General features: G+C 36.7%; 1 protein-coding gene across 2 annotated transcripts in view; it reads right to left on the bottom strand.

Annotated features, from left to right (window-relative positions):
- The window catches only part of TOP2B (DNA topoisomerase II beta), a 69,266-nt gene that overhangs the window by 7,053 nt on the left and 35,322 nt on the right, over window positions 1-26,891 (bottom strand). Inside the window, exons 12-32 of one of the 2 annotated variants that reach the window (XM_049798645.1) lie at window positions 24,070-24,227; window positions 23,215-23,340; window positions 21,330-21,440; window positions 21,144-21,249; window positions 20,842-20,951; window positions 16,269-16,361; window positions 16,056-16,170; window positions 13,497-13,618; window positions 12,513-12,661; window positions 11,031-11,262; window positions 9,447-9,581; window positions 8,781-8,981; window positions 6,909-7,104; window positions 6,656-6,747; window positions 5,327-5,482; window positions 5,104-5,187; window positions 3,825-4,022; window positions 3,330-3,474; window positions 1,890-2,048; window positions 827-1,034; window positions 235-317 (exon numbers count right to left, since the gene is read on the bottom strand). In XM_049798645.1, coding sequence (XP_049654602.1) covers window positions 235-317; window positions 827-1,034; window positions 1,890-2,048; window positions 3,330-3,474; window positions 3,825-4,022; window positions 5,104-5,187; window positions 5,327-5,482; window positions 6,656-6,747; window positions 6,909-7,104; window positions 8,781-8,981; window positions 9,447-9,581; window positions 11,031-11,262; window positions 12,513-12,661; window positions 13,497-13,618; window positions 16,056-16,170; window positions 16,269-16,361; window positions 20,842-20,951; window positions 21,144-21,249; window positions 21,330-21,440; window positions 23,215-23,340; window positions 24,070-24,227 — 2,979 coding nt within the window. The remainder of the gene's footprint in view (window positions 1-234; window positions 318-826; window positions 1,035-1,889; window positions 2,049-3,329; window positions 3,475-3,824; window positions 4,023-5,103; window positions 5,188-5,326; window positions 5,483-6,655; window positions 6,748-6,908; window positions 7,105-8,780; window positions 8,982-9,446; window positions 9,582-11,030; window positions 11,263-12,512; window positions 12,662-13,496; window positions 13,619-16,055; window positions 16,171-16,268; window positions 16,362-20,841; window positions 20,952-21,143; window positions 21,250-21,329; window positions 21,441-23,214; window positions 23,341-24,069; window positions 24,228-26,891) is intronic. The other variant, XM_049798646.1, reaches the window with a different exon arrangement.

Genomic DNA, 26,891 nt, shown 5'->3' with positions numbered 1-26,891 from the left:
TCTCAGAAAAGTGCTTCTGATACTTCAGCTAGGCTATGGATGTATTGTGACTTTCTTACCCATGATACAAGCTTTGTTCCTCTAAGGATCAGAACCTCCTTCCCCTTTCCCCTTTATAAATCTGGACATCCTTCTTCTGTAACTACTGTGTGAAGTTTGTGTATACAACAAACTCCCTAATATATTCCATAACAGGTGCTATAAGATTAAATAGATGAGTGAAAATAAGCTTACCATCATCTGTCTTCTGAGAGTAAGATGGAAAAGAGAAGATGTTCCCAAAATCTTGATTTTTCTTGTCTTGAGACATTTTTCGACTTGCAAACAGGAGAAAGAAATTATATGAGTTGCATTAACTACATACTGAAGTATGTAGACATTATGATATCCATATGAGATTAAATTCCTGGTTTAGCACTACATTTATAGCATTCATAGCATTTTTCTATATGCTTGCAGCAGTCAAACCCCTAAAATCTCCATTCAGTCATGAACTTCAGGCATTTAAAATTAACAGAACTACATTTTTTTCAACAGTTCTGTATACCAGACTGGCACAAGATGGAAAATGGAGAATCTCACAAAATGCAGTTTAACAGATGATATTGCTGACAGTGTACCATAATTTGTTAAGTCATGTTTACCTCTGCATTGGTCAATTGCAAGGCTGAGATAACATATGCTTTAATTCCCCCCCAAAATGCATGAATTTTATTTTACATGGTACATGTAGAATAATAACAGGTTGATATTTCTCAGTTTTGTTCAGATTTCTGCATTCGAAAAAAACATTAGTGAAGAAATACTGCTGAGTTACACTACTTACTCTGGAGATGGCTTTGATTTGACTGGGGAGAAGTCATATTCATCTTTTTCTAAACTGTCTGAGGGAACAAACTCATCTTCTCTGTCATTTGTAACTGGAGAGGCTTTTACTTTGAGCTCATCCAAATCATTATTATTGTTGGCATCATCATCATCATCGGCATCATCTTCTTCTTCTGAGAAGTCAAAAGTATACTTGGGCCTCTCAGCTGAAAAAAAAAAAAAAAAGAAAACCCCCCACACTTATACACATTTCAAAATAGGTGTTTGTGTTAATACATAAATAAATCAAAGTGTAAGTCACTAAAGAATCCCTGTCTCAGAGTATATAAGACAAAAGACTGGGGGAAAAGAAACTTGTTTGAGCCTAGAAGAATAAAGGGACATAATTTAATGTGTTACCAAACATCTAACACCACTTGTGGCTTGCTCATACCTTCAGCTAATGGTATTATGGAGACATCACTGTGTAAGTATGTATGAGGAATGAGAATCCTTCACTTGCAACTGAAGTTTTCTTGAATCTACCATTTGAACATTCTTCCTAAACAAGTGCTTGAAAAATTGATCAACAATTTTCCAGGAAAAAAAAAAATTCTGTGTTTTTCTTAAACTATCAAATATTTATATATTTTCCAAGCTTTCAGTCTCTGATATTTTTACTTTTTCATGGACTGTTCAGAATTTTTTTTGATAAATTTTTACTAGCCGTTTGGGCTTTTGGGCCTTTTTGGACAGTATAATTGCATTAGAGTAATTTCTTCATTTGTAATGGTATTATCTTGTCTATTTCTTGTATAATTCACTAGTTTTGTGAGTAATTTCTATTCTAGTGTTTAGAATAAGGGAAAAGATTTCTGGACCAAGTTACAAAATCTTTCCTATTAACTCAAGTTCCTGGTCTTGACATTAAAGGGTTTTTTCACTAACCACACAGTGAAGAAAATGTAATGCAAGCTATCTGTAGGAGATAAAGTCCTAAAGAAAGGCTATGGTCAAAGGAAAATGTAGGTTTGCAGTTGAAACTTTCAGTCACAATGCACAATTCACAAAAGCTTGGGTACCTGCAGCTCTCCTAAGCAGTGAGTCTCTTGGAATAATCACAGGCTCATTCTCTTCCAAATCACTTTCAGACTTAGATTCATCATCTGACCACGGGTTTCGTTTCTTCACTTTTTTTGCACTGGATTTTGTAGATGATGGTGTTCTTCTTACCCTAGTACCTGCCACAAGTTAAAGCATTTACTACAGTCAGGGCAAAAAATATTTTCATATTTTCTGATCGTTTATCATGCACAAATTTAGCATAGATTTTTTTTGTCTTAAAGAGTTCTTCTTTAAATGGCATAAATTCTCTTCTCCTTCCTGAAGAAAAATTTAACATGATGAAATGATTTTGCACAGAACCTGACCTGCTGCTCCCAAACACATTTGGTTTATAACATAACATAACATATATGTTATGAAAAACATAAAAGCCTCTAATTTGAAGTTTTAGCTCCTCTGCAGTCAAACTTCTATTTTTTAAAGGTTGCTGGGGTTTTCCAGGAAAAGAACAAGCATTTTTCCATCATGCAGGGAACATGATCAGGAACAGCTATTGGAAAAATTCAATTAACATGGGAAGCAGAGAATACCCTATCGGGGGTAACAATGCAGTCAGTCAATTGCAGGGCAAGCTCAGGTCAAGCTGGGCTAATTGGCTCTGGGTGAACACCGGCTAGGGTAGATTTGAGCTGCATGTAGACAACTCAGTCATACCTGTACTCAGTTAATCTATTAAGGTTGGATGATCCCCTGAATAATTAAAACCAGATCTTATCTCAGAAGAAGTATTTGCATAACCATTTTTAATTCCTTTTTTTTATTTTTCTAAAACCTCATACTTAACACTTCTCCTTTGTCTTTAGCTTTCTGTTTTGTTACTGCTCCCCCTCCCCATTACTAAGTATTTCTCAAACTAATAATAAATTTCTACTAACAGAGGAAAAAGGAAAGTTGATATAGACATTGGTTAGTCTGCCGAGTCATAACATGCACAACTTTTAAAAAGTCAGAATGACTGAATATGTCAATAGGACAATATATTTAATCAAGTTTTACAATCTATACTGTTACTGAGACTGAAGGTGAGTGCCATGTCCTTCGACAGAGAGCATGCAAACTAGAAATTTCAGTTTGCACAGAATTAGATTAATTATGTAAAAATAATCTATTTCTCTATTCACAAATTCAAAGATTTAGACGCCCCCCCCCCCCCCCCCCCCCCAAAAAAAATCTAAGGTAGAAAATGTAAGGTCCACCACCCCCAGAAAAGCAGCTTACATTAACAGAAATTTCAGCAGAGTACTTTCAAGTGTTTCCACACATCTCTTCAGGGAAGAAAACAAGATGAAATAGTGATTATTGTGGTATATTTCCCTTCTCACTATGTGTTAAAAATATATTTAATGCCCAATTAGTATACACAATTAAGGTTACCTATGACTGTGTAAGGATCTTACCAGGTTCCTTCTTCTCTCTCTTAGGTTTAGGGGTTTTAGTTGCTGTGGCTGATGTATTCATTGAGTCATCCCCACCACCTTCAGCTGGCACACCACCAAATTCTTCATCAAATTCCATTTTTATTGCTAGAGAATCAGTTTCACCCTAAAAATATAAAAAAGTTGGGCAAAATAAAGTAAATTACACCTTTATATTTCAAGATAGAATTGGAATAGTTTTGTAGAAGATAATAAATGAAAGTAGACTAGCATACTGACATTCGTTGCACAGTCTTGGAAAGAAGAAATCTCAATAAAACCACCTGAACAGTAAGTAGTCACAAGAGGCTTTCAAATGTAAAAGAAATCCAGTATTAACTTCTTCATGCATTAGGTCAGCAAAACGGTATAAACACAGCATTAATGAGGTCTAGTGGTTTGGATTTATGCTACCAGAGTAGAGAAATATAGCAGTTAAATAACAAATAATCTAACTATAACAAAGTTTTGATTTACCTTTTTCTTTTTCAGCAATTTCCTACTGGCATCAGCTTTCATGGCAGATGTAATCTGTGGAACTATTCTTCTGCCAAATGGTGATGGCATGGTCTCTTCCAACTGAAGTTTCTTCATTTTGGGTTTACCAACTTTGCCTTTTATTGGTTTGCCAACCATGCCAGCCAAAACATCTTCTCTTTCCTGGGCTTCTACTTTCTAATGAACAAGGAGGGGTAGGGTGGGAGGAACACATTCTTTTTTTAATGAGGACAAAGTGGAATATGGTGATTATTTAAGATTCATCTCCCTTTAACATGGAGCATAAGACTGCCCTTAATTCTCAGCTGAATTGTAACACACTTTCCAGTAATGGAAAACCAACCACTTAATCTTGGTAAATTCTTCATTACCCTGTACAGTTAAAAACTATACTTTTATTCAAGATTAAATAAATACAAACTTTTGGACACTGCTAGACTGAAAATCTTTCTTTTATCAATTTTCTCTTTCTCATATATGTGGCTGGGTACTGACGTATCTCTTCAGTATTTCAGTGTTTAATTTAAGCAGCTAGTTTCTAGAGTCATTTTTAAGGCACATTTTCGAGTCCTTTAGTCAGCTTTTTTCACAATACAAACATATAGCTGAAGTAAAGACTTCTGAACAGAACGCTTCCAATTGCAGCTGTACCATGAATACACACAGAAATAAACCAAACATCTTATTTGGGTCATCCTGTGTCACTTCAAAAGATTACATCAGCCCTTTTCAGGCAGTATTAAAAGCTGAGTCTCAGCAAGTTATCCACCAACAGGACTTCACCTTTTTCCAGAGTTACTGATAAGGCAAAGACAGACCCCCTCATATAGTAGTTATGGTCTTCACACTTCGTTCCTACACGTACAGCTTTGCATTTGACAATACTTATTGCCTCACAACCAATTAGATCATGTAGAATTGCTATAATTATTACTACTACCAGTTACTACTCCCAGTTTTTTCTATCACTTGAAAACAAGCTTTTTCCTGATAATTTTTCTTTTATCATGACTGACTTGGAAAAAACATTAAATTGGATAGATGCGAGAGACAATGCTTGAGGAACACAACTAAGAACACAAATACCCAATATTTATTTCCCACTTATTATATTTGGAGGTCTATCTGCTTTTAATCCAAAATGTGGTATGTTATTGTTATTTTTTGCTTAAATTTTAATACTTGTAATTGATTAATGCTTTTAATTAAATTAATTTAAATGTAATAATTTCAGAAAGATATGTAAAATAAAACATACTTCAAGCTCTTCGACAAAGGCCGCTAAATCTTCTTTCCAGAGATCTGAAGAAGATTTCCTTTTAAGGTCATTTAGTTCTCTCTCCTAAAACATGAAAGTAGTATGTAGAACATAAGTTACTAAGTTACAACTAAAGTAAATACTATTGAAACTGAACATTCACAATTAGACACATCAGTAATTACTATATCATTTCAGAACAAGTCTTCCATGGGGTACCAACCTTTGAATCTCTCTGCTTAATTAACTCTTCTACTTTCTCTTTTGTGAGTGACCACAGAGACATGTTTAAGATATAGTTAAAGTCAGGGCCAGAAGTTGAGCCAGAAGCAGAGGAAGCATCATCATTCGGGTTCTGTGGGTCCTCCTCTTCTGCTGCCTGAAGTATTCACAATTACAAGTATTAATAATCTTAGCTCTATGCATGAACTGTAACGCTGCTTCAAAGCACCATCATAGAGTAGTAAGGTATGCCCTCATAGATTCAGTAACCTTAACATTTTTCTGGACCTTTCCAAAAGGTCATGTTCTTGTGACCTTCTATAGGTGGATTATTTAATAATTTGATTTAAGAAAACAAATCCCAACCCGATGCTAACCATATGCCTTGTATGCTATTGGCTACAAATACTGGTACCATCCTAGCTATCTCACACGGTTGAGACCTTTGCCCTTGGATATTTGTGTATATCTGTTTCTTTAGAAATGAGCCCAGTCTTTTGGATAAAAACTGCTATCAAAGCCCTGAATGTACAAACTGTGGTTTGAAAGTCAATCAAAATCTCTCATAGTAATAGTTTTGTTATAAAATACAAGACACTACATGGAGTTAAAATACAGTAGTAAAAAAAAAGCAAAGCAAATTAAATGAGAAATGAAAACAAAATGTGAAAGCAGTGGCAATAGTAGAGAAGGGGTGGCTGACAAATTTGAAGATGCTTTTCAAAGTAGTTTCACCTTCCCATAGTAAAGCATGAAATTAAACTTGTCATGTATCTCTTCTGGAACTATTAAAAAAACCTACTGGGTTTTAAAAAAGCGGAAATAAATATAGGTCAGGGTCAAATTTAATAAAGTAAGTTCAAAAGTCATAGCTTTATAATATTCATGTTTCATTACAGAAAACTGACGATTAAGTTATATATAATTGCAAAATGTAATTATTTATATGACAAATAAATGGTAAGGGGAAAATCAGCTTGTGTGGGGTAACTGATGCAGCATTTTATGTATCAGCTAGTCAGAAATCAAGTTGCCAGTTCTTATTTGGGTACATTAAGAAATTCAATCCTCTATTCTCATTTTCAGACTTGTATTATCTAGTTTTCTTCTAAGAATTATCCATATACAATACCAATATTATGTGACAATATTTTTATACAAGTTCAATGTACTTTTAAAAATGGAAGTCAATAGGAGTAATGAATAATCTTTTAAAAGTGTTGTGTGCTATAAATTGTTAGACTACTAGAAAATAAACATTTGAAAAAATTAATATAATTTATAACATTAACAGCATCAAATATATCCAGCAGAGATTTCAGATTATTACCTTTTCCTGTGCTTCTTTCCAGGCTTTTACTGGATCAGATTCATAACCTCTCTGGACCAACATCTGAATCAAATCTCTTTTCGATCTGTTCTCTACAAGACACACATACAACACCAGGGGTCAGAGAGGGAAAGAAAAAGAAAAAAAGCAGTGTCATGAAGATACTTGTCTTGCATGCAAGTACATTCTATTATATTTAAATCGTTTCCAGATTTCCCCCCACTGTTACTAATTCTAACTTACATTTACTCACCTATAGTAATTTTTCCTTGTATCTTCTCCAGAATGAAACGAGCTTGATTGTTAAGCTTGGTAGATTCTGCACCCAACATTCCCACAAGCCATTCCTTGCGTAAACTATAATAATGTAATCGCAAATCAAAGAACTCCTTCAAGATGTCTTGCACAGTTTCATACTTCTTTAAACATCCCATATGGTCAAATAGCACCTATAAAATACATAATATACTGCTTGAGACAGATTGCGTAACTCAAACTTTGTTAGCCTTTGTGTATGAGTTTATTTCTATTGCACATATACATGCAACATACAAAAAGCAGTATTTTGAAGACTGCGAACTCAAACCTTACTGTGAAACTACACAGCACATAGCTGGATAGATTTTATTTTTATTCACAAGTAGATCTAAGATGATATTTATGGTAACACGTTCAAACAGGAAGGCAGCTATATAGAGAAATATGCCTGAATTCAGCTGACTGACTAATTTTATTTGAATATTAAAGCACAAGTTCAAGTGGCACCTAATGATTTACAACTATTTAACATAACAGTTTAAAAGCATCTTTAATAATCTTTTAGTTCAGCTGTAAAATCTTCCACTTTTCAGCTGTGAAAACTGCCACCCTTCAAGCTCAAGCACAAAGTAAGAAATCATTTTTACATCATAGATGGAATCAATCCTGCCTGACTTCTAACATCTCCAGTTTAGACATTTATAGATGAACTAGTCACCCTAGGTGCCCTCTATACTCAACTGAAAGAAATAAACCCCTCTAGAGGGCAATTCATCTATCTGAAATACCTATTTGGGAGTTAGGTGAACAATGACTAGCTTGCTTAACTTTTTAAGATGCTTATACTTAGGCAGATTAATTCCTGCACATACACAGAAAGCAGCCCTTACTACTTATTTCAGTAGGCAGAAAATGCAGGATTAAGCTGCAAAACATTTTGTAATCTGTTAAACATTAACTTGAAGACAGATTCTCATGGTAGTTCATATGGTTGTTTGAACATGTGAGAAATACTATCTCCTTCATTTGGTTGATTCGCTTTTCCAGCACAATCTACAAAATGGGTTGAGCAAGGCCTTTTTCCTCTTCCAATTCTATGGTCTTTAATATATTTTTAAACTATTTTCACAAAGCATTTGATTTATACAATAATAGCAATAGTAATGGTATTTTTGCTTTGTGATAATATCTGAAAGTAGTACCTGCCATAAAAGAAACCCAAAACTTTTTTCAGTCTCTGTAAAGACAGGTTGTTTGAAAATATTCTGGCAGAAGTTATCTTACAATTCAAATGCCTCTCATAATAGACTGACATGTATATTTACTCACATTCTTACTCCCATCTTGCTACAAGCAGAATAAACCATATGAGTAATTTACATCACTGTTATGTCTTCAGCAGCCTAAGGGTAGTGTTTTCTATACCTTACAACCTAAAATGGGATCTATGTTGGTGGAAACACTGGATCATTTAACTCCTATTAGAGGAGTAATAGTCCTGCATAAAGTGCAATTTTGAAAGTGTAACTTGTCTGAAGTTTAAAATTCAAATCTAATTATAATATGTCAGGAAGTTATTTTTATAGTCTACTTCACATTAACCATTTTTGGTTAGCTGCACAGGAAATTTTCAGATACAGGAAACTAACCATCCTGATCCTGTCTAATTTGGTTTGAAAGATTCATCAGGACTAAAATGGATTTGCTGATCCATATTGATTTAATATTTGTCATCACTACAATTTTCTACTCTTCAAACAATTTCAAATACACTGTTCAATACCAAGTACCAAAGTACACTACAAAAACATTTGAGTTTACGACAAGCAACAGTAAGGATTCTGATAGCCAAACATGAAAAAGTTACCATAGAATTACAAGTAAGACTTGTTTGAAGCTTAAAGACTTTGTGCAATCCAGCAGCTTCTGCCTGTGCAAGTTTTTCTTCTGTCATCTTCACAACAAATTTCACAGTGGTATCAGTGTGGTATTCCTTGTAGTCAGAAATTAATGCTGGAGTTTTTTCAGTCCCATTCAACATAGGTTCTAGAACCTGTTCCTTGTACACCTATTAAAAATAGGGTAGCAAAAAAACCCAGAAACACTTCTTAAAATCCCTAAACCTTAAAATCCTTAAACCAAATGAACAACATAAGATTTCAAAACTTTCTGCATTACATCTGGTGCCAGTTATGATTTACAGAACCAGTATAACCTGCAAAATGCAGGCCAATACTAGCACAAACATAAGAGGCATTTAACAAAGACAGAAAATTGTACTCAAAAGAAAAAGGGGGTTAAATATAATTCAGTGGGAGAAGCAGGCATTCTTTGTAGTATGGACAGTAGATGGCACAAATAGAAAGCCATCTTCTACAAAGACATATGAAAGAATGAAACCATGTTCCCTTCCATGTATGTATAATCATCAGAAATTGTGTTAAAAGTTCATCTGGATATAGGATTAACTAATTTCGTAAGGAACTTTTCATTGTTTTTGTTTTTTATGTAAGTGTATTTCACTGTTACTTACTTGGGTCCATGTCCTTACAGGAAGCTCTGTAATTTCTACTGTGTTCCTGTCCACCACAAATATTTCACCACTGACTACGTACTGGTTTTGACCAAGTTCCTGAATGGTTCCTTTGAAGTTTTTGTAGTTTGGGAGCTGAAATAGCAAAAACCAGCAAAGTGGTAAAAATCTTTATAATAAAACATCAGAAAAAAAATTTGTTTCCCATATATCATATAGCTATCACTTTATCTTGCATTAATCCATCAACCAGCCTTTCATGCCTGTGAAAATCTTAAGTCATAGGAAAAATACTACAGAAAAAACAGAATACACACATGCAAGTGACAGAAGCAAGTGTCTTAACATCTACAGAATAGATATCTGATTAAGAAGATGCAGCTGAACCCAGTGAGGTGGTGGGTTGGTTGGTTGTTTTGTTTGTGGGTTGTTTGGTTTTTGGTTTTTTTGTTTTTTTTTCTTTTTAAAGAAAACTGCAAGCACAGATAAGAAAGTAGATTAACACCTCAGTCTCACAATAACTTTACAGAAGTGGTGCTACCTCCCCTAACCATTTTTTCATTCTTGTGCTGTTTGGCAAAGATAGTGGAACCCATCCAGTTTAAAAATTAACTAACAGGGTGGGGAATTTTTTTTAACTGAATTGATTCCCTTATCCAGCTTACCATGCAGCCACAAACACATACCAGCATACAGAAAGGAGCTAGATGGAGGCAGAACTGCCTCTTTCAACCACAGTGAAGCTTCAATTGACTGTGAGACTACACAGAAGGCCTAGGAGTCCTAAAGGAAGGGTAATGGATTGCATTAATTAAAAAAAAAAAGTATTCATTGTTCCCAAGAATTTGCAAAAGGAAATTCATTATGTCATGAAAATTGATACTGCACACTCAGTGAACTGTGATCTAAATAGAGAAGAAAAGATGTTTCTGCTTCTATGACTTGGTAAACACAGCAGAGTAGCAATATCCATTAGTTGTAAAAGTTACATTATCAGTATTTCATCTGTTGGTTACAGATATTCTGGGTTCACCCAGGTATTCTTCCTGTCCAAATTTTTTCAAATATACACCACTTCCAAGACTTCTTATAAAATTTTGAATAAAGGAACAGAAGCTAGATGCAGTTCAGAAGCTGCTGATTTTCTTGAACAGTGACAATATCTTCTACGCTTACAGATATACAAGAGAGTACAATTCAGACAAGACAGAGGAAATGTTATGTTTGGCTGAAGATAAGTGGTAGTACCTTCAAAAAGGAAAGAATGGTACAACTTTTTACTCTATTGCCATGTCATAAATACCCTGTAAGACTTGCAACTGTGAAGGCTTACAGTCAGCAGATTGAAGAAAGAGTCCTCTGAAATAATTGGAAAAATACAAATTGCAATGTTTTTGCTCCAAGGTGAACTTCCCCAGCCTCATCCCAACAGTCAAGTAAAGCTCCTACACAAAATTACTGGGACAATTCAACTCAGATATTCCAATAATCAAGCATTTCTAGAGTGATACGAACTCATTTTCTAAGTATAAAATAAGATTTGTTTAGCAAACATAAAATACCAGCATATACTATTATTTTTACCATTGGGTGGGGATCTAAGCCATCCAGCATTCGTCTGACATTGTTTACAATCTCTCTGGTATCATAGTTTGGAAGTTTGCAGGCCCATCCGGTACCAATTCCTTCAGCTCCATTTACTAAAACCATAGGAATGATGGGAATATACCATTCAGGCTCTACACGTTGGTTGTCGTCATAAAGGAATTTAAGCAAGTTGTCATCCACTGATGGAAAAAGCAGCCTTGCTAAAGGGCTTTAGAAAAGAAAAAGAAGAAAACTGTTTAACTGAAGTCCTATAAGTAAAGTACACAATGCTTTAACAGTGCATGGGTCCAGATATGATCTACTTGTAGATTTTTCTCTTGTCTTCCTTTGACTTTGCCATTCTGAAGCTGAAAATACAATGTACGTACCTCCTGAGAAAAGGAAGATCTTCCCAAAGGAAGAGTACATTCATAACAGATGATGTTTGTTTCCTTCACAGTAACACATGTACATGATATGCTAGTAATTGATGACATTTAACATCTACGAAATATCATTTGAAGCATTCAGAACAGTTCAGCGTGACAGTAGGTCACCCAGCAATAAAGCAACGTAGCATACAAATAGTTGCAAAGCTTTGTTACTTAATTGTAGGCCTAGCAGTCCCTGAAAATTACTACAGAGGTTTTACTGGTGACTCCTTTTGCTCATCTAGAACATTGTCCTGGGTGAATACAGTTTGCAGCACCTAATGCAAAATGGAAAATGCACAAACCTAGGTTCCTACAGGAAGAACATATATGAGAAAGGGAATAAAACCTGATACTTATGTAAAAAGCTAACAATTAGAGGAACTGAAGAAACTACAAGGAATTTTAGGCAAAATATCAAACTGAAATTAGGAAATAAAAGAAGCAACATAACTTATAAAATACTATAATTTACATTAAGGAACACATTTTAACACTCTGCATGACAAACTGAATTTCAAGGTATCAGCTGTGAAAAATCAGCATCATTAAATTAGGTCATCATTATTAATGTATTCTAGCTTGATATGAAGAAACTCATCCAGAAGGAAAAGAATCCATCTCAACTTTCAAGTCTATGCTGAGTTGCAGGATGTACCACCAGGTAGCAAGACATTTTTCTATTGTGAAACTGAATAGATTTCCCACTGAAAAGGGAAACTGAAAGCTACTTCTGCAAGAAATCACAATTTAAGATCAGTAACTAATCTGAGTGATCTACATTTCCAGTCTTCAGCCTTATGATTCAAAGTTTAATTGCTTAAAAGCTACAATTCTCACAGCGCTTCTATGCATGGAAAATTGTGCAAAAAATCCATGTGCAAAAACACAGTTACAGATGTAAAGCAGAATTCTAGCTTGTCTCAAAATATTCCAATCCTCCCCCATTCCTCTCCCACAAAAAAAACCCTGTAGTGTTGTGAAAGGTTTAGTTTCATAATAAGGCTTTTTAAAAAAAGCATGCGTTTAGCTTTACATTTGTGTTTACCTTAACATCGTGAAAATATAGCGAGGGCTGGCAGCATCCTTTCCACCATGAAGCCTGGTACCAAATTGACCAATAGGTTGTAGCAGATTAACATTGTTACTTCCAACAAAGTTCTGAGCCAAGTTGACTATAGTCATCATTAGTGCTTGCTGCAAGAAAATACATATTCATAGTAAGATGAAGAGATAGTCCTTCTTAATCAGCCAATAAAATATACTTTTAATGCCCCAAAATTGTGTGACTAACCTGAATTCAAGTTCAAAAAAGTAGTCTCCCTGAGAAAGGAATGTTGTAACCCTATTACAAGAGCTGCTGGCAAAACGTAATGCTTCCTCTTCCACAGCCACATTGCCTCCCTGATTTAAGTTTACTTAAATTCTATGCTTATGAAAACTCCTGGGCTTCTCCATTTTTAATAAAGCACTTCTCTAGAGGAATGAAAGGTGCACAAACTGACTGTGCTTACTACTGCACAAGCTACTACTCGTTGCTTTTAAAGGGAGAGAAGGAGGGATGGAGAGAGACTTAATATGGCAACTCCTGCTAATATTTCAGATAAATATAAACAAAACAGGAGCTAGAAGTAATCTTTGTTCCAACACTGTATCAGCTTTTTGAGAAACAGTAGTATCTCCTCTTCTTACATTAAAACACTACATTTCTCGTTTAAGACAAAAATTGTCCTAGTACATAGTTCCTGTATTCCTAACATTTGAGAATCTATAAGTTACTTAGGTAATTAATTATCTACTATTTTGCCATAACCCACAAACTATTTGGGATACCACTGAGCTCAACGACTTGGAAAGAATGGAAATATGCTGTCTTATTAAGCTACATACTATTTGGTTCATTTTCTTTACAAGTAAATCTGTGATTAGTAGACTTACAATCGATAGGTTTGCCATTTCAATGCAGTAAACATTCACCTAGTATTTTATACAGGCTAAAAATCCTCACAACTTTGCCATTCTTCATACTCACCTCCCCATGGTGATAAGCTGACATTTCAGCAACAGAACCAGCCAGCTGAGCAACCTTTACTTCACGTTTATCGTTTCTCTTAAAGCAAGTGAATAAAACTTTGCGTTGCCCTGGTTTTAAACCTATTAAGAAGAATATCCCATTTTCAACACATACACAAGTATATGTTTTTAATAATAAACTTATTTTGCCTTTTCATCATTTCTAATCTCTCAAAAGAAGCCTAAACATTAAATGGAAACAAATTCACACTGTGATATTAACAAAATAACAAATATCTCAGTTCTTTTAAAGTAACAAAAAAAATTTACCAAACTGAAAAGTTACCAGAAAAGTGGAAACAATAACCCTTTCAGCCAGTCATTACTATGCAGCATACAACACATTAATCTAATAAACAGCAACTTTATCCTAAATGTGCAGTTTCCACAAGTCGAGTTGTTTCTTTCCACTCTGCTCAGCAAAATCTTTTTTCCTAAGAATATCAACACAAATTCAGCAGTGACAACTGAAACTGTAGCTTACATGTATTTTAAAGCACTCTGAAATTTTACTTTTTGTGTGCAATTCTCAAAGAATCATTAAAATTCAACAAAAAGATATGTTATTTGTCTCCCTTTTAGATCTCAAAGTTTTAAGAAACAAGACAGTCTCTTTGATCTTCTGATTTATTTTTATTGTTTAGGCACACTAAGTATAACATCTATGTGGAAGGGATTGCATAATTTTTTGTGCATGTCATCTAGAACTGATAACCAGGTCTAGATCACGCTTGTTGATCTATTCAGTGTTTTAATTCACATACATTTCTGAAGTGCACTAAAATATTGCTATGTGTTACCCTTACTAACCTGGGTCAAATGTAAGAGCAAAAATTGAAAAAAGATACTGACTCCAATCTCCATTTCATGTAAATATGCAACATCCAACTTTCTTTACAATGGGCCTGCATCACGTTTTGCTACCAAAGATCTATTGAATGTAACAGACTTAGAGGATTTCCTTTACACAGGAAAATCACCAAGGAGTAAGAGTGGTAACTAGTAACTGTGAAGAGACAGTCAAAATGTTCTTCCTCTTCATTTTTTCTGATATTTGCCACTGGACTAACCTGTTCTATATCACCTGATGATACTGAAGAACATTGCTAGAGTACTACCTGCTGAACAGTTCACATATCCATGTCCAGAAAGCAGAATTACAGCCAAAGTTGGCAGAAACACTGATAGCAATTATATATATATAAAAAATATGTAAAATATTATGTGTATAATAATGTAAATACTATATATGTATAGTGTTAGACATAATATTATATATGTAACACTGATAGCAATTATATATGTATTATAATATGTATATGTACATTATATTACATACAAACACATGCATGCAAATATATAAATAAATATATTCCCTTCTCATTTTCTTACACTTCTGTAGACACAGTCTTAGAGAACTTTAATTCAAATGAACAGTTATCTACTGCAAGTTCATTCTTTATTTTAAGTTTCAGCAAAATTATTCTGCTGTTTCTGAGAAAGCAGTCAGCACAGACTATGTTACAAGGAACAATGACCTCTTGAAACATATAGCTCTATGGTAAATCTTCCTCCAGAGCAGTAAACTATGAAGTGCTTGCATAGAGACTACCAGTTAATCAAGTACCCAGCTGTAGGAGGAAGTAAGTCTGGAGAAGCTGAAACAGAGAATGACATTCTTCAATTCCCTAGAGATGTTTCTGCATTCCTAACCCAGCCACCCAGCCTCATTCTGCAGCAGAGCAGGAAATCCATCCTAGCAGGAAGCTACTACCTCTATCCACCTGTGACCTATCCCACTTTCTCATCTAAAATATAAAAAGCTCTTGCTGCATGAATATTTTGGTATGGGTCTGTAGTGTCAAGAAGGCTGACCATCCCCACTATAAAAAACATACTGGAAAGTAGAGATAAATGCACTTTATTGTTTTCCCCTATGAAACCTCAAGGCCTTTTTTCTGTATCTTAGTAAGCATATGCATATTGACAATAATATAGGCAGAAATTCCTCCTCATGCTGTCTAAAGACAGTTTTACAAATGAAGCTGTAGCGTAGTAAGCTGTTTCTTTTAACGTTCATGCTATTGCAAGGGAAGAGGTAGCAAACCTGATTGACAGAACTCTAGCAAGATTACAGGAAAAGTCAGAACCACTAAAACACTGCCTGTGGTATAAGACTGAAGGGAGAAAACATTTGCATCTTCATCTGTACTCAGCTGCCGACTTGAATTTTAATTATTATCAACACTTAAAAGACTTGTTTTCTCTGATGGTTTGACTAGAAACAAAACACTTGTATGGTCTAGGGAATAGGTCTGGTTAAGTAAAAAGGCTTCACAGCAACAGCTTAAACTTCCTCACAGAAGAAACATGGCAATTCCTTAGCATATGAATGATAACAAAAATATAAAAGTTCTTGTATTCTTTACTTGAATGCATTGATTTCCAATACAAATCACAGACTTAAAAACTAACAAAGAGGAATGTTCCAACAAATCATAACAAATTATCAGCTTACCATCAACAAGGGAAGGAATAGATCTCTCGTTGTCTGAATTTGAGAAAAGGATCAACTCCTTGTTAATGAAGTCATTGTAAGTCAAATGTTTTGTTGCTGTACCATATAAAAATTGCTGAAAGAAACCCACATACATTATTCATTCAATACAGAAACTAGATAACGTTTAAATATCATCCACTGGATTTATTATTATTATTATTTATGACTCACCTCAGGAAGGCCATGTAGCCGACGCTGTCGCCTGTCTTCCATGAAGTTTGTTAACCATTCTTTTCGATCATCAATCTTCTTCTTACTGAAGGCCTGAAAAGATTCCAAGTACACTAAATTATCAGCATATATATGTTACTTTAGTCAGAATTTTAAGTGTACTGCACTATCTGATCAAGTATTCAATAATACTTATATGGACAAGATAATCCACATAACTAATGCTTACATTTAAACAGCAATACAAGTACATGACCTTTCGGACACTGTTGCACAAGGTTTTTTGAACTGACAGATCTCTCGCTGATCATAATTTAAATGTATATTACTTTCCCAACATCTGTACACATTTAGACAAATCTTACCATTCTTATTCCTCTCTTCACATCAGAGTTGTCCTTTGATACACAAGTTTAAAGGTGTTGGGATCTTTCCCCAACTAACTTTAAGGTTGGGTTCATCATTTAGACTGAACTATAACCAGCTGCCATCGAGAAAATTAACTGAAGGTTTTAGAAAAAATACCCTACTCTTCTTGTCTTCTCCATTGTCCTGGGTTCAGCTGGGATAGAGTTAATTTTTACAGGAACCTGGGAGGTGGGGGGCATAGCCGGGGCAGCTGACCTGGACTAGGCAAGGAGCTATTCCATACCATGTGACATCATGCTCAGTATATAAATGGGGAGCGGGCCGGGGGGTGGTCTCTGTTTTCGGTGGGGGAAGTGGCGGAGCGTCGGGTCCCGGGTGGTGAGCAGTTGCACGGTGCATCACTCTTTTTGTATACTTTTTCATTAGTGCTGTTGTTGTTGTTGTAATCTCTTTGTGTTTGTCCCAGTAAACTGCCTTTATCTCAACCCTTGAGGTTCCAGTTTCTTTTTCTTTTCTCTCCTCTGTCTCCTCCGCATCCCACCGGAGGGGGGCGGAGGAGTGAGCGAGCGGCTGCGTGGTCCTTTGTTACCGGCTGGGCTGAAACCACGACATCCATGCCCTGTTTACTCTGTCAGCCATAGAATGCCAATAATTTGTAGCAGTTCCTGAGTGGTTGGCCCTAGTACTCTTAAGAAAATTGACAACTTGACAAAATTGACACTTCATGAAAAGACTAAGCCAGAGTTTAGGGCAGCAGACTGAGGGCCTTAGTCTTCACCATGACAAGGCATCACTTTAAAGCAACCACTTATCAGTACAAAAAGACACAGGAATGTTCTGAAAGACTTTGTCCTGTTAGAGAAATAGAGTTCCCCTCCACTGAGTTTCTTCTCCAGAAGACTAAGAGAAGAATACATAAAAACTGAATATGTGGTTTAAGCAAAATTTCAACTACTTTGGGAAAATTTTGTGAGTTGTTAAAGTACTACCTTTTTTCCTCAGGAAATAACATATAGAGACTCCATCATGTCCTGTTTTCAACCACTCTCCTGCATAAGACGACAGTCATCAGTGCCCTCTTTTTTAAAGGACTCTAACTGGAGCACTCCAAAAGAGCTCAGTGAGTAGTCTTCATTTCCTTGGAGACCATGGTATTACATAATAAGTCGTAAACCTTAGTAACTTACTCTCTGAGAAAGGGACTAAGTGATATCACCCTGGTTTGCATCAGACTTCCTTTGTAAACAAAGCTCAATAATTCACAATGTCAGACATCTGAAGGCTTAAGATTAGGCTTTTTGTAAAAACATGACTAAATTCTTACAATTTTATTCTGGCTACTTTCAGTATATCTATACTTTTTCTAGATCACTGAAGCAACCAATGACCAAGAGCTGGATCAGCATAAAAATTATTTTAATAGAATAGAAAGTTTGATTAAAAATTATTCTCGAATATGTATTCTTGAATAGAATTAAAAGGGGTTTTTCTTTCTGCACTTAAACCTGTTATTCTAAGACTTTATTTGCTAGCAAAAGAGTTCTTCAGAATGCTGAAGAATTTCCTATGTGAAATAATTTTTGTTTTCCTAGATTACAGCTATCATGAGGCCTGGTAGGACCCATAATCTTACACCACCTATGCCCAGAGATAAACTTAGGGCTGGGATTATAGCTATCAGCAGAGAAAATGTAGGTAGGAGTATAAGTGAAGCTTCTGTTAACAGCTTCAGTACTAGTCAGTAGTTGTTCCCGGTATAACAGATGACTAGCTTCATCCCAACTTGACAGAATATGATTTTAGACAATAGTGAGGATCACCCGTAACAGGTTATATGGCCTCTGATATCAGACTGTATATAGAATCATAGAATCATTTAGGTTGGAAAAGTCCTTTAAAATCATCGAGTCCAACCATCAACCATGCCCACTAAACCATGTCCTTAAGTGCCTTCTCTACGTGCTTTTTGAATACCTCCAGGAATGGTGACTCAACCACTTCCCTGGGCAGCCTGTTCCAATGCCTGACAACCCTCTCAGTAAACAAATTTTTCCTAATACCCAATCTAAACCTCCCTGGCCGCAACTTGAGGCCGTTTCCTCTCGTCCTATCTGCAGCCAGCTGACAGAAGAGACTGATGCCCACCTCACTACAACCTCCTTTCAGGGAGTTGTAGAGAGTGATAAGGTCTCCCCTCAGCCTCCTTTTCTCCAGACTAAACAACCCCAGTTCCCTCAACCGGTCCTCATAAGACTTGTGCTCCAGGCCCCTCACCAACTTCGCTGCCCTTCTCTAGACACGCTCCAGCACCTGAATACCTTCTCTGTAGTGAGGGGCCCAAAACTGAACACAATACTCAAGGTGCAGCCTCACCAGTGCCGAATACAAGGGAACAATCACTTCCTTGCTCCTGCTGGCCACACTATTTCTACTGCAGGCCAGGATGCCGGCCTTCTCGGCCACCTGAGCACACTGCTGGCTCATATTCAGCTGACTGTCAACAAGCAACCCCAGGTCTTTTTCCACCAGGCAGCTTCCCAGCTGCTCTTTCCCAAGCCTGTAGCGCTGCATGGGGTTGCTGTGACCCAAGTGCAGGACCCGGCACTTGGCCTTGTTGAACCTCATACAGTTGGCCTCAGCCCATCGATCCAACCTGTCCAGATCCCTCTGTAGAGCCTTCCTACCCTCGAGCAGATCAACCCTGGCTCCCAACTTGGTGTCATCCGCAAACTGACTGAGGGTGCACTCGATCCCCTGGTCCAGATCATTAATAAAAATATTAAACAGAACTGGCCCCAGTACTGAGCCCTGGGGAACACCACTTGTGACCTGCCCCCAACTGGATTTAACTCCATTCACCACAACCCTTTGGGCTCATCCATCCAGGCAGTTTTTTACCCAGCAAAGAGTACACTTGTCTAAGCCATGAGCCGCCAGCTTCTCAAGGAGTATGCCATGAGAGACTGTCAAAGGCCTTACTGAAGTCCAGGCAGACAACATCCACAGCCTTTCTCTCATCCACTAGGCTGGTCACCTGGTCATAGAAGGAGATCAGGTTGGTCAAGCAGAACCTGCCTTTCATGAACCCATGCTAGCTGGGCATGATCCCCTGGTTGTCCTGTACAAGCCAGGAAGTCTATTTGCAGAAATAGAGCTCAGAATTTTAATCAGGGAACTCAGGGTCTCTGCACCAATTGGTTTAATGTATATGTAAATATACAGACTCCTTTTCTATCTACATGAACACACTTCTCTGGGATGGGGAACCACATACATGGATTATATTTAAGTGCATCTTGGGGAGAAGTAAAATAAGTGGTACAAATAACTTCTGAGACAACAGGCTGGTTTTCTTCAACAGAACAGATACCTACTATACCTTTCTGTTAGTAAAAACACAACGTTTTACTAGATCCACAGTATAAGGAAAAAGCTGTTATATAACAAAAAAAAGTTGTTTTGCCCAAGATGGGTACTTTCCTATTTTTATTTTTTCTCTCCTACCCCTTTTTCTAATATCACCTACAATTAAAATAGCAAATTGAAGTAGATAAAAGGTGAAACATTTCTTGAGAAAACAGCTTTCTAGACACTACATCCTTTGTCCTTCCACAAGTTTTTTCCCACATGACTCTCTAAAAGAATTCAAATTCAAGTGTGTAGAACACATGCATGAATACATGTATGCCACACTGATATACCCGCAATGAATAAATAATATGTCTGATCTTATTTGCTCAGAAGCAAAATTCAGATCCCTAAGCAGATGTGAAACATCATTTGTTTGCGCTCTATTGCCTTACTCAGAATACTCTTGCATGTTGTCTTTAAAAGCAAGTCTGAATGTAATGTTTCTTGATATCCACACCACACAAAATTGGTCAAAGCTACTAAGCAGAAGGTAGAGCTGATTTTGTACTGTGGATAAAGCTCTTATTCCAAAATTCAAAATCTTTTCCAAAAGCTTCTTCCTCTCTCAAAAGTATTTTTTTCAGTTCCTCTCCCCCTTCCCCCACCCCCCAAAAACCCAAGCAACCAACCAACAAAAAAAACCCCAAAACCCAAAAACCAACAAACCACAACCCACAACCCCAAACAAACCAAACAAAACATGCCAAAACTGTTACGACTTCCTCACATGCTGTTTTCAGCAAACAATGGAAACTAAAACATATCATATAGAAGCACTTTTATAAGTTCTTACCAGTGTAATGGCAGCATCATCTTCCGGACCAGCATATCGAAATAAGATTCGATGTCTTTCCATGTCAGCAAAATATTCTTTTGCTTCTTTAGCAGTGCTGGTACCCAAACCTGTACAATAAAAAGAAATAGTTACTTCACATTCAAAAGTTTTATTATTTTACCCCTTTTATTTTACTTGGAATATTATAAAATCAGTACAGAAGATGCTATCATGAAAACAGCTAAAAATAAAAGTTCATAGCATCCATCTATTATGTATTTTTAGATCCATGAGGTTCACTTATTTGTTTTTAAACAAACCTTTGTAGTATTTTATCTTCCACGCTTTATGATTCTCCATATGCTTCTTCCACTCGTCAAATTCAGGAATACTATAGAATGAAAGTTCTTGCTTATTTTTGCTTGCCTTTAAAAAACAAAAAACACTTATCAACTTTTCTGTTGCACTGTAAGTAATACATAAAATCTCATTAATAGAACCCATACCTTTACAATAGGAGTGATGAATTCCTCAAGGAAGCCATGTTTCAACAGTGATGGCCAATTGTGATGAATAAAATTGATCAACAAGCCTTTTATGTGAGATCCATCCTGATCCTGAATCAGAACATGAAAACATGAGGCAATCTTATAAAATGTCAGATCCCCCAAAACCACCAAAAAACCCACTCACTGGCCTGGATACATCAAAACAATGTTTGTTGACAGAAAACATAAAAGGGAAAAGTTAGTTTTCATTTGGATTCCAAACTGGACCTGGGTATAAAATAGCCACCTGTGAATGGCACTATCCCTGAGCTAATAATAAGCTCTTCCAAGCCAAGTGCACAGTTGCAGCTCAAACATTTCTTTGGCATGTTTTCTCTGAGAGCTAGACAGCTCTCCCAGACACGATGGAGCCAAATCTTTGTGGAAGAAAGCCGAGCCTGGCCCACAGTTCTCACTGGTGTTAAGATGCCTGATAGTTCAGCCTCTCCAGAAAAAATAAAAAAGCTTCACCAATATCCAAAGCATAGGATTACTAGACTTCTAAAGTCTGAACAATAGACACACACTTCATGAGATTATCCAAAAATAATTGCCTGCATTCTTGTCTATCCCTGACTTTCTAGCAATATTACCTCATCTGCTGTGAGAGACTGAAAGAGTTAACATCTTATTTGTGGTGGGGCAAGTTCTGCCTACCCTGCATAGCAAGGAACCACAGGTGAAGAGAAGCGGACCAGCAGAGATCAGCAACAGGACAGGGAGGGGGGACAGCATGCAGGAGGGTGCACAGCTCTGTGTTCCGATATGCTGTTCTGATATGCCGAGCAGGGCAGCTAACCATACATGGCAAAAGATCACGTCTGCAGGGAAGGGGAAGTTACTCCCCAAACAACCCCCAAGCCCGCTGACCCATTTCCCAAAGGTTCTGAAAGCACAAACCATGCATGACACCTAATTAGCCTAATGAGTTTGAGTGCCCACCCGAAGGAGGGGCAAGGCTGATAAAAGAACACACGAACTGAAGCCCCACATGCATGTGCCCACTGGAACTGGACCTCTCAGCTGACTGAACCAATGCTGGACCTAGGACCGGTGAAATCTTTCTCTTCTCTCTCCCCCTCTCTCTCTTTTGCCCCCCCCTCCCCTTCCCCCTGGCTTTTTTCCTGTAATCCCTACACGTTATCCCTTTAGACATAAACCGTTGACCAAGTCTGGGACTAGGAGTGGATCCAGCCGCCCCTAAGCTCCTCTCTGAGAAGGAGACTAGAAAGCAAGGGGGTCTGCTCTGAACCTTGTGACTCAATGGAAGGGCTCTCCTTATTGTCTTCCCTGAACTGATCCCCAGATAAGGAAGGCCTGTAGTATATGTTTGGTAATGTATGGTTAGCACGTTACACAGTTTACTGAGGTAGTTTCATGCCAATTTTTGTTGCGAGTATACCAATTTTTGTGGTGAGCATGCCAATTCTTGTTGTGAGTGAATAAAAGTTGAGTTTTGTGAGTTAAAGGATCCTAATTCTGACCTGGGAATAAAGCAAACCTGAGTTGTCATCCTGAGAAATTGGGACATGACATCTACTGTTCTCTTCTGTCCTTACTTTTAACATATTTTTGAGTTATCAAAACCATTCCTATTTATACATGTTTTTATTATTACTTTGGCATCTGCTACTGTGCAAAGTTCAGTTGTTCATTTGGAGTAACCAAAACAACACATAAATTATTCCCATAAAGGAACCTTACACATTAGGGACTCCCTCTGAACATATCCGTATTGTCATAACGCAGAGAGAGGTTATAATGAACAAAAATGTAACCTACCAAATTACAGCAAAACACATTTTAAGCTCTGTATATTAAAACCTGTGAATTTCAGACTAACCTGATCTGTCATGATCATAATTTTTCCATATCTCAAACTTTTCAGAGATTCTGGATCTTCATAGCTTTTCTTGTATTGTAGTCCAACTATTTTGATGATGTTGTTGATTTCTGCATTTTCCATAATCTGTATAAAAAAGTTATTGTTGCAGTCAGTGTAAAAAGCAGAAATTCAGAAATATCCCAATCTTTTTTAGGTGGACTTTATAGCTACTTTTTCAATGCACCCCTACCTCAACTTCACAAACTTTTTATCTCCAGCCCCCTTGCAGCCTTCACATTTGTAAATATTTCTTCTGTATGTGCAAATTCTCAAGACTGCACCACTTCCTTTCTCCTCTACAACCAGAGCAAAGCACTTTGGGTTCAGAAGGCAGGGAGAAAAGTGCAAGTAACAAAGTAATCTCACAAAGCTACCTTCTCTTTCCAATATTTCTATGGGCATCTGCAACACGACTCTTCTTATAAACAAAGTACGGAGGGCAGCAGAAGTAACACGATGGGGTAATGCTGCTGCTACTGTCCCACATTGGGAGTGAGTGAAATCACATGGCAATGGAGAGAATATAAAATTTTAGGGTTTTTAAGTATTCATGTAAAATGCTAATATGAGTCATAGCAGAATTTCCTTGCATTTGTGAAGAAATGAACTTTATCATTCCAGTACTGTACTACTACATTTAATATTTCCAGGCTTATCCCAGGCTTTAAAGTAGCTGGTACTTTATGGAATCCCAGCCCCAAGATTTTCATGGAAAAAAAAATTAAATTAAAATATGAAGATGTAACCCTAGAAATAAAAATTAAACAGTAGATATCCATTTGTCAGCTAAAAGGAAATGACAAGACTACTTACCTGTTTGTGAGAAGCTTCTCGAACATTGAGAATTTTACCCCTGAGTGGGAATACTCCGTATCTGTCTCTACCAATCACACCTAAGCCAGAGACAGCTAAAGATTTGGCAGAGTCTCCTTCTGTTAATATTAACGTGCAGTCCAATGAATGTTTGCCACCTGCAGTCCAGGAAGAAGTAGAAGCAAGGCAAAAAAACCCAGAAAGTGTAACTTTTAAACTCAAATAACAAATAGAATTGCATCAGTCATGAATATTCTTCCTACTCTACCTCAGGTAATTTAAATATGCTGAATTTCTGTTTTGTGGATGGCCCTTCATACCACTAAAACTACACAACAAGAACAAGTATCCTTGCCTGCCCTTAGCAATACGCTATGGATTGCTATGGACAAGGAGCAAAATAGACAAAATGGGATGCAATGGTAGCACATCTTATGTAATGGTCCCCACACATCTGCACAAAAACCCCAGACTGCTTCTGTACCTTTACCATTTCATTCTTCTAGCTGCAAGTTTTTTTTTATACACATACATTATGCATGCCTGACTTTATATATAGGAGTTATTTCCCATTCTGCACTTCCCCTTTCCTCACAGTATATTTTCAGATGTAACTGATTAAATTACATTTTTGGGGGGGTTCTTTTTTTATTGTCCCTTGGCTGAAGCCATGCAACTGTAAGAAAAACTTGACAGAAAAGCTCCAAAGTTCAGAATGTTTGCACTTATTATACATTCTCAGAAATTTCTCAAACAGAAGAAACAAATCTTTACTAATAGTGTAATTTTGATTCTACAAGACACACTGCACTTTGATGCCTGTGTATCCAGTGTGCTCAAAACTGGTATGACATGTATGTTCTATATATTGCAACTGCGATAGTTGAATAGATGTTCTAAATAACAAGCAGGTTCAAACAAGGAACCCACCCTTTTCCAAGGGTGCAAATGCTCATTAAGCCATTTTGCTATTTTATCAAGGCCAAATGGTAGGAAAGACTGAAAAAAAATTCAAGCTGGCTGAGTCTCACCTACTGTTAATAAGATAGTTTTGAATATATTGGCATTTAAAATAGGTGCTTTGATTTGCCTTTACTGGGTACATAAAAAGAACCCCATAATTTCTATTACACAGAACTTACATTCAACATCTTTGGTTTTCTGCATCAGACACATGGCTTAATAAAATCCAAATTAGGCAGCTATCCACACTGTATCAAAAGGTGTCAATAGCTACCATGCTATCAGCAGAGTGGAATCCAAATACCAAGAAAAATACTAGGCTGCTGTTTTAGAATATATGACAGCAATTTTTTTTCCCTAAATGAACTGCAAAAACCCCATTTGAATATCATTCAGGTGCACTTTCTTCTGGAATGGATACAATCATTAGCAATTAATTTCATGGACATGCAATGTGCTGGGTATTTTCCTGAACACAGCTTTAAACAACTCAAAAAGAAAACTACATGAACTTTCAGGTTCAAAGAACACTTTTATACCTCACCAGATTTAATAATCTAGCTGCTCCCTTACAATCATATATTCCTATTCCTGGTTCTTTATTTTTCCTTTCATTTCCACCTCTTCTCCAAGCCTTAGAACTACATATACATCATCAAGATCTCAAGAAAGCAGGAATGATCAGGTATAGGACTCATTCTTTTCAGTGCAGAAGGAAATATGCAGTAAGTACATCACTGTACAGATATACCTCTCTCCTATTCCCAAGCATTAACCAGTACTGATTAAAGAATTCAGTGGTACCTGGCACCCAAGAAACCTGTGGATGCTGGACCTCAGCTACAAATTCATTCTTGAAGTAAAAATAAAACATAAAAACCAAAGGAAGAATTAAAAGCCAGACAGATCTGTGGCCAGACACTATTCTCTCCCAGCTGCAGTAGACTACTTCAGTCTAACAACTACTGGCACCTGCTATTAGAAACCAAAGCCAACCATGTTCCCTCATCTGATTTGGGTGCTTATGAAAGTGTAATTCCTGGCATCCTTACAAATAGTTATTTGTCCTGAAACACAACCACATCACATAAGACTACTGTATTTCACTGCCAGATTGCAGATAACCTCTGTGTGACATGTATGAATGTCCTGAAGCAATCTCCCTGAAACTGTATCTTCATGCATCACTTAAACCTTTTCTCCAGCTTATGGAGAGGTCTGAAATTCTTTTGAAAAGACTATTTGTAACTGTGTAAGACTTCACAATGTGCTTAGTCATGTGCACATTCATAGCAAACATTCATATAGCAAAGAGTTGAAATTTTTGGACCTGGAAGTGATCATCACCTCTCACACACAGAAAGAGCATGTAGAGTCCTTACCTCACCTGACCCTGAGAATCCCCCATCCTTTCTATTAAACTCCCAAAGACAGAAATAAAGATGGATAGTTCTACAGTGTTTTGTCTGTGTACTCATTAAAGAATTCTCATGGCACTGGGACTTCCTTTTCATCAAGTTTTCAGTCAGATGCAGTCCCCAACTGAAGTTCATCAAGACAAGTTCTCAAGAGCAGAGCAACCAACAGACACTTAGCTACACTAAAGGAGTCACTCTTCTGTATCATTTTCAGCCTTCCCTTTCTTAACGAAAGGAGCTTTTTATTGAGCTCAGAGACCCTGATTATAGTATCAGCTTAGTTCTTGTGCAAAAAGAACAAAAAATTCCTATTGATTTTCAAGAGTAAACAGATGATCCCTATGGTACCTTCAGCCTTTAAAAATAAAGGACTAAAGAACTTTTTACTAAATGTATTACTTGCAGTCCTCCAATTTAAAACATCTGTGCCAGTATATATAA

Source organism: Accipiter gentilis, chromosome 4, assembly GCF_929443795.1.
Source record: "Accipiter gentilis chromosome 4, bAccGen1.1, whole genome shotgun sequence".
Classification (NCBI taxonomy): Eukaryota; Metazoa; Chordata; class Aves; order Accipitriformes; family Accipitridae; genus Astur; species Astur gentilis.
The sequence above is the reverse complement of the archived record's forward strand: the minus strand, read 5'-3'. Positions and strand labels throughout refer to the sequence as shown.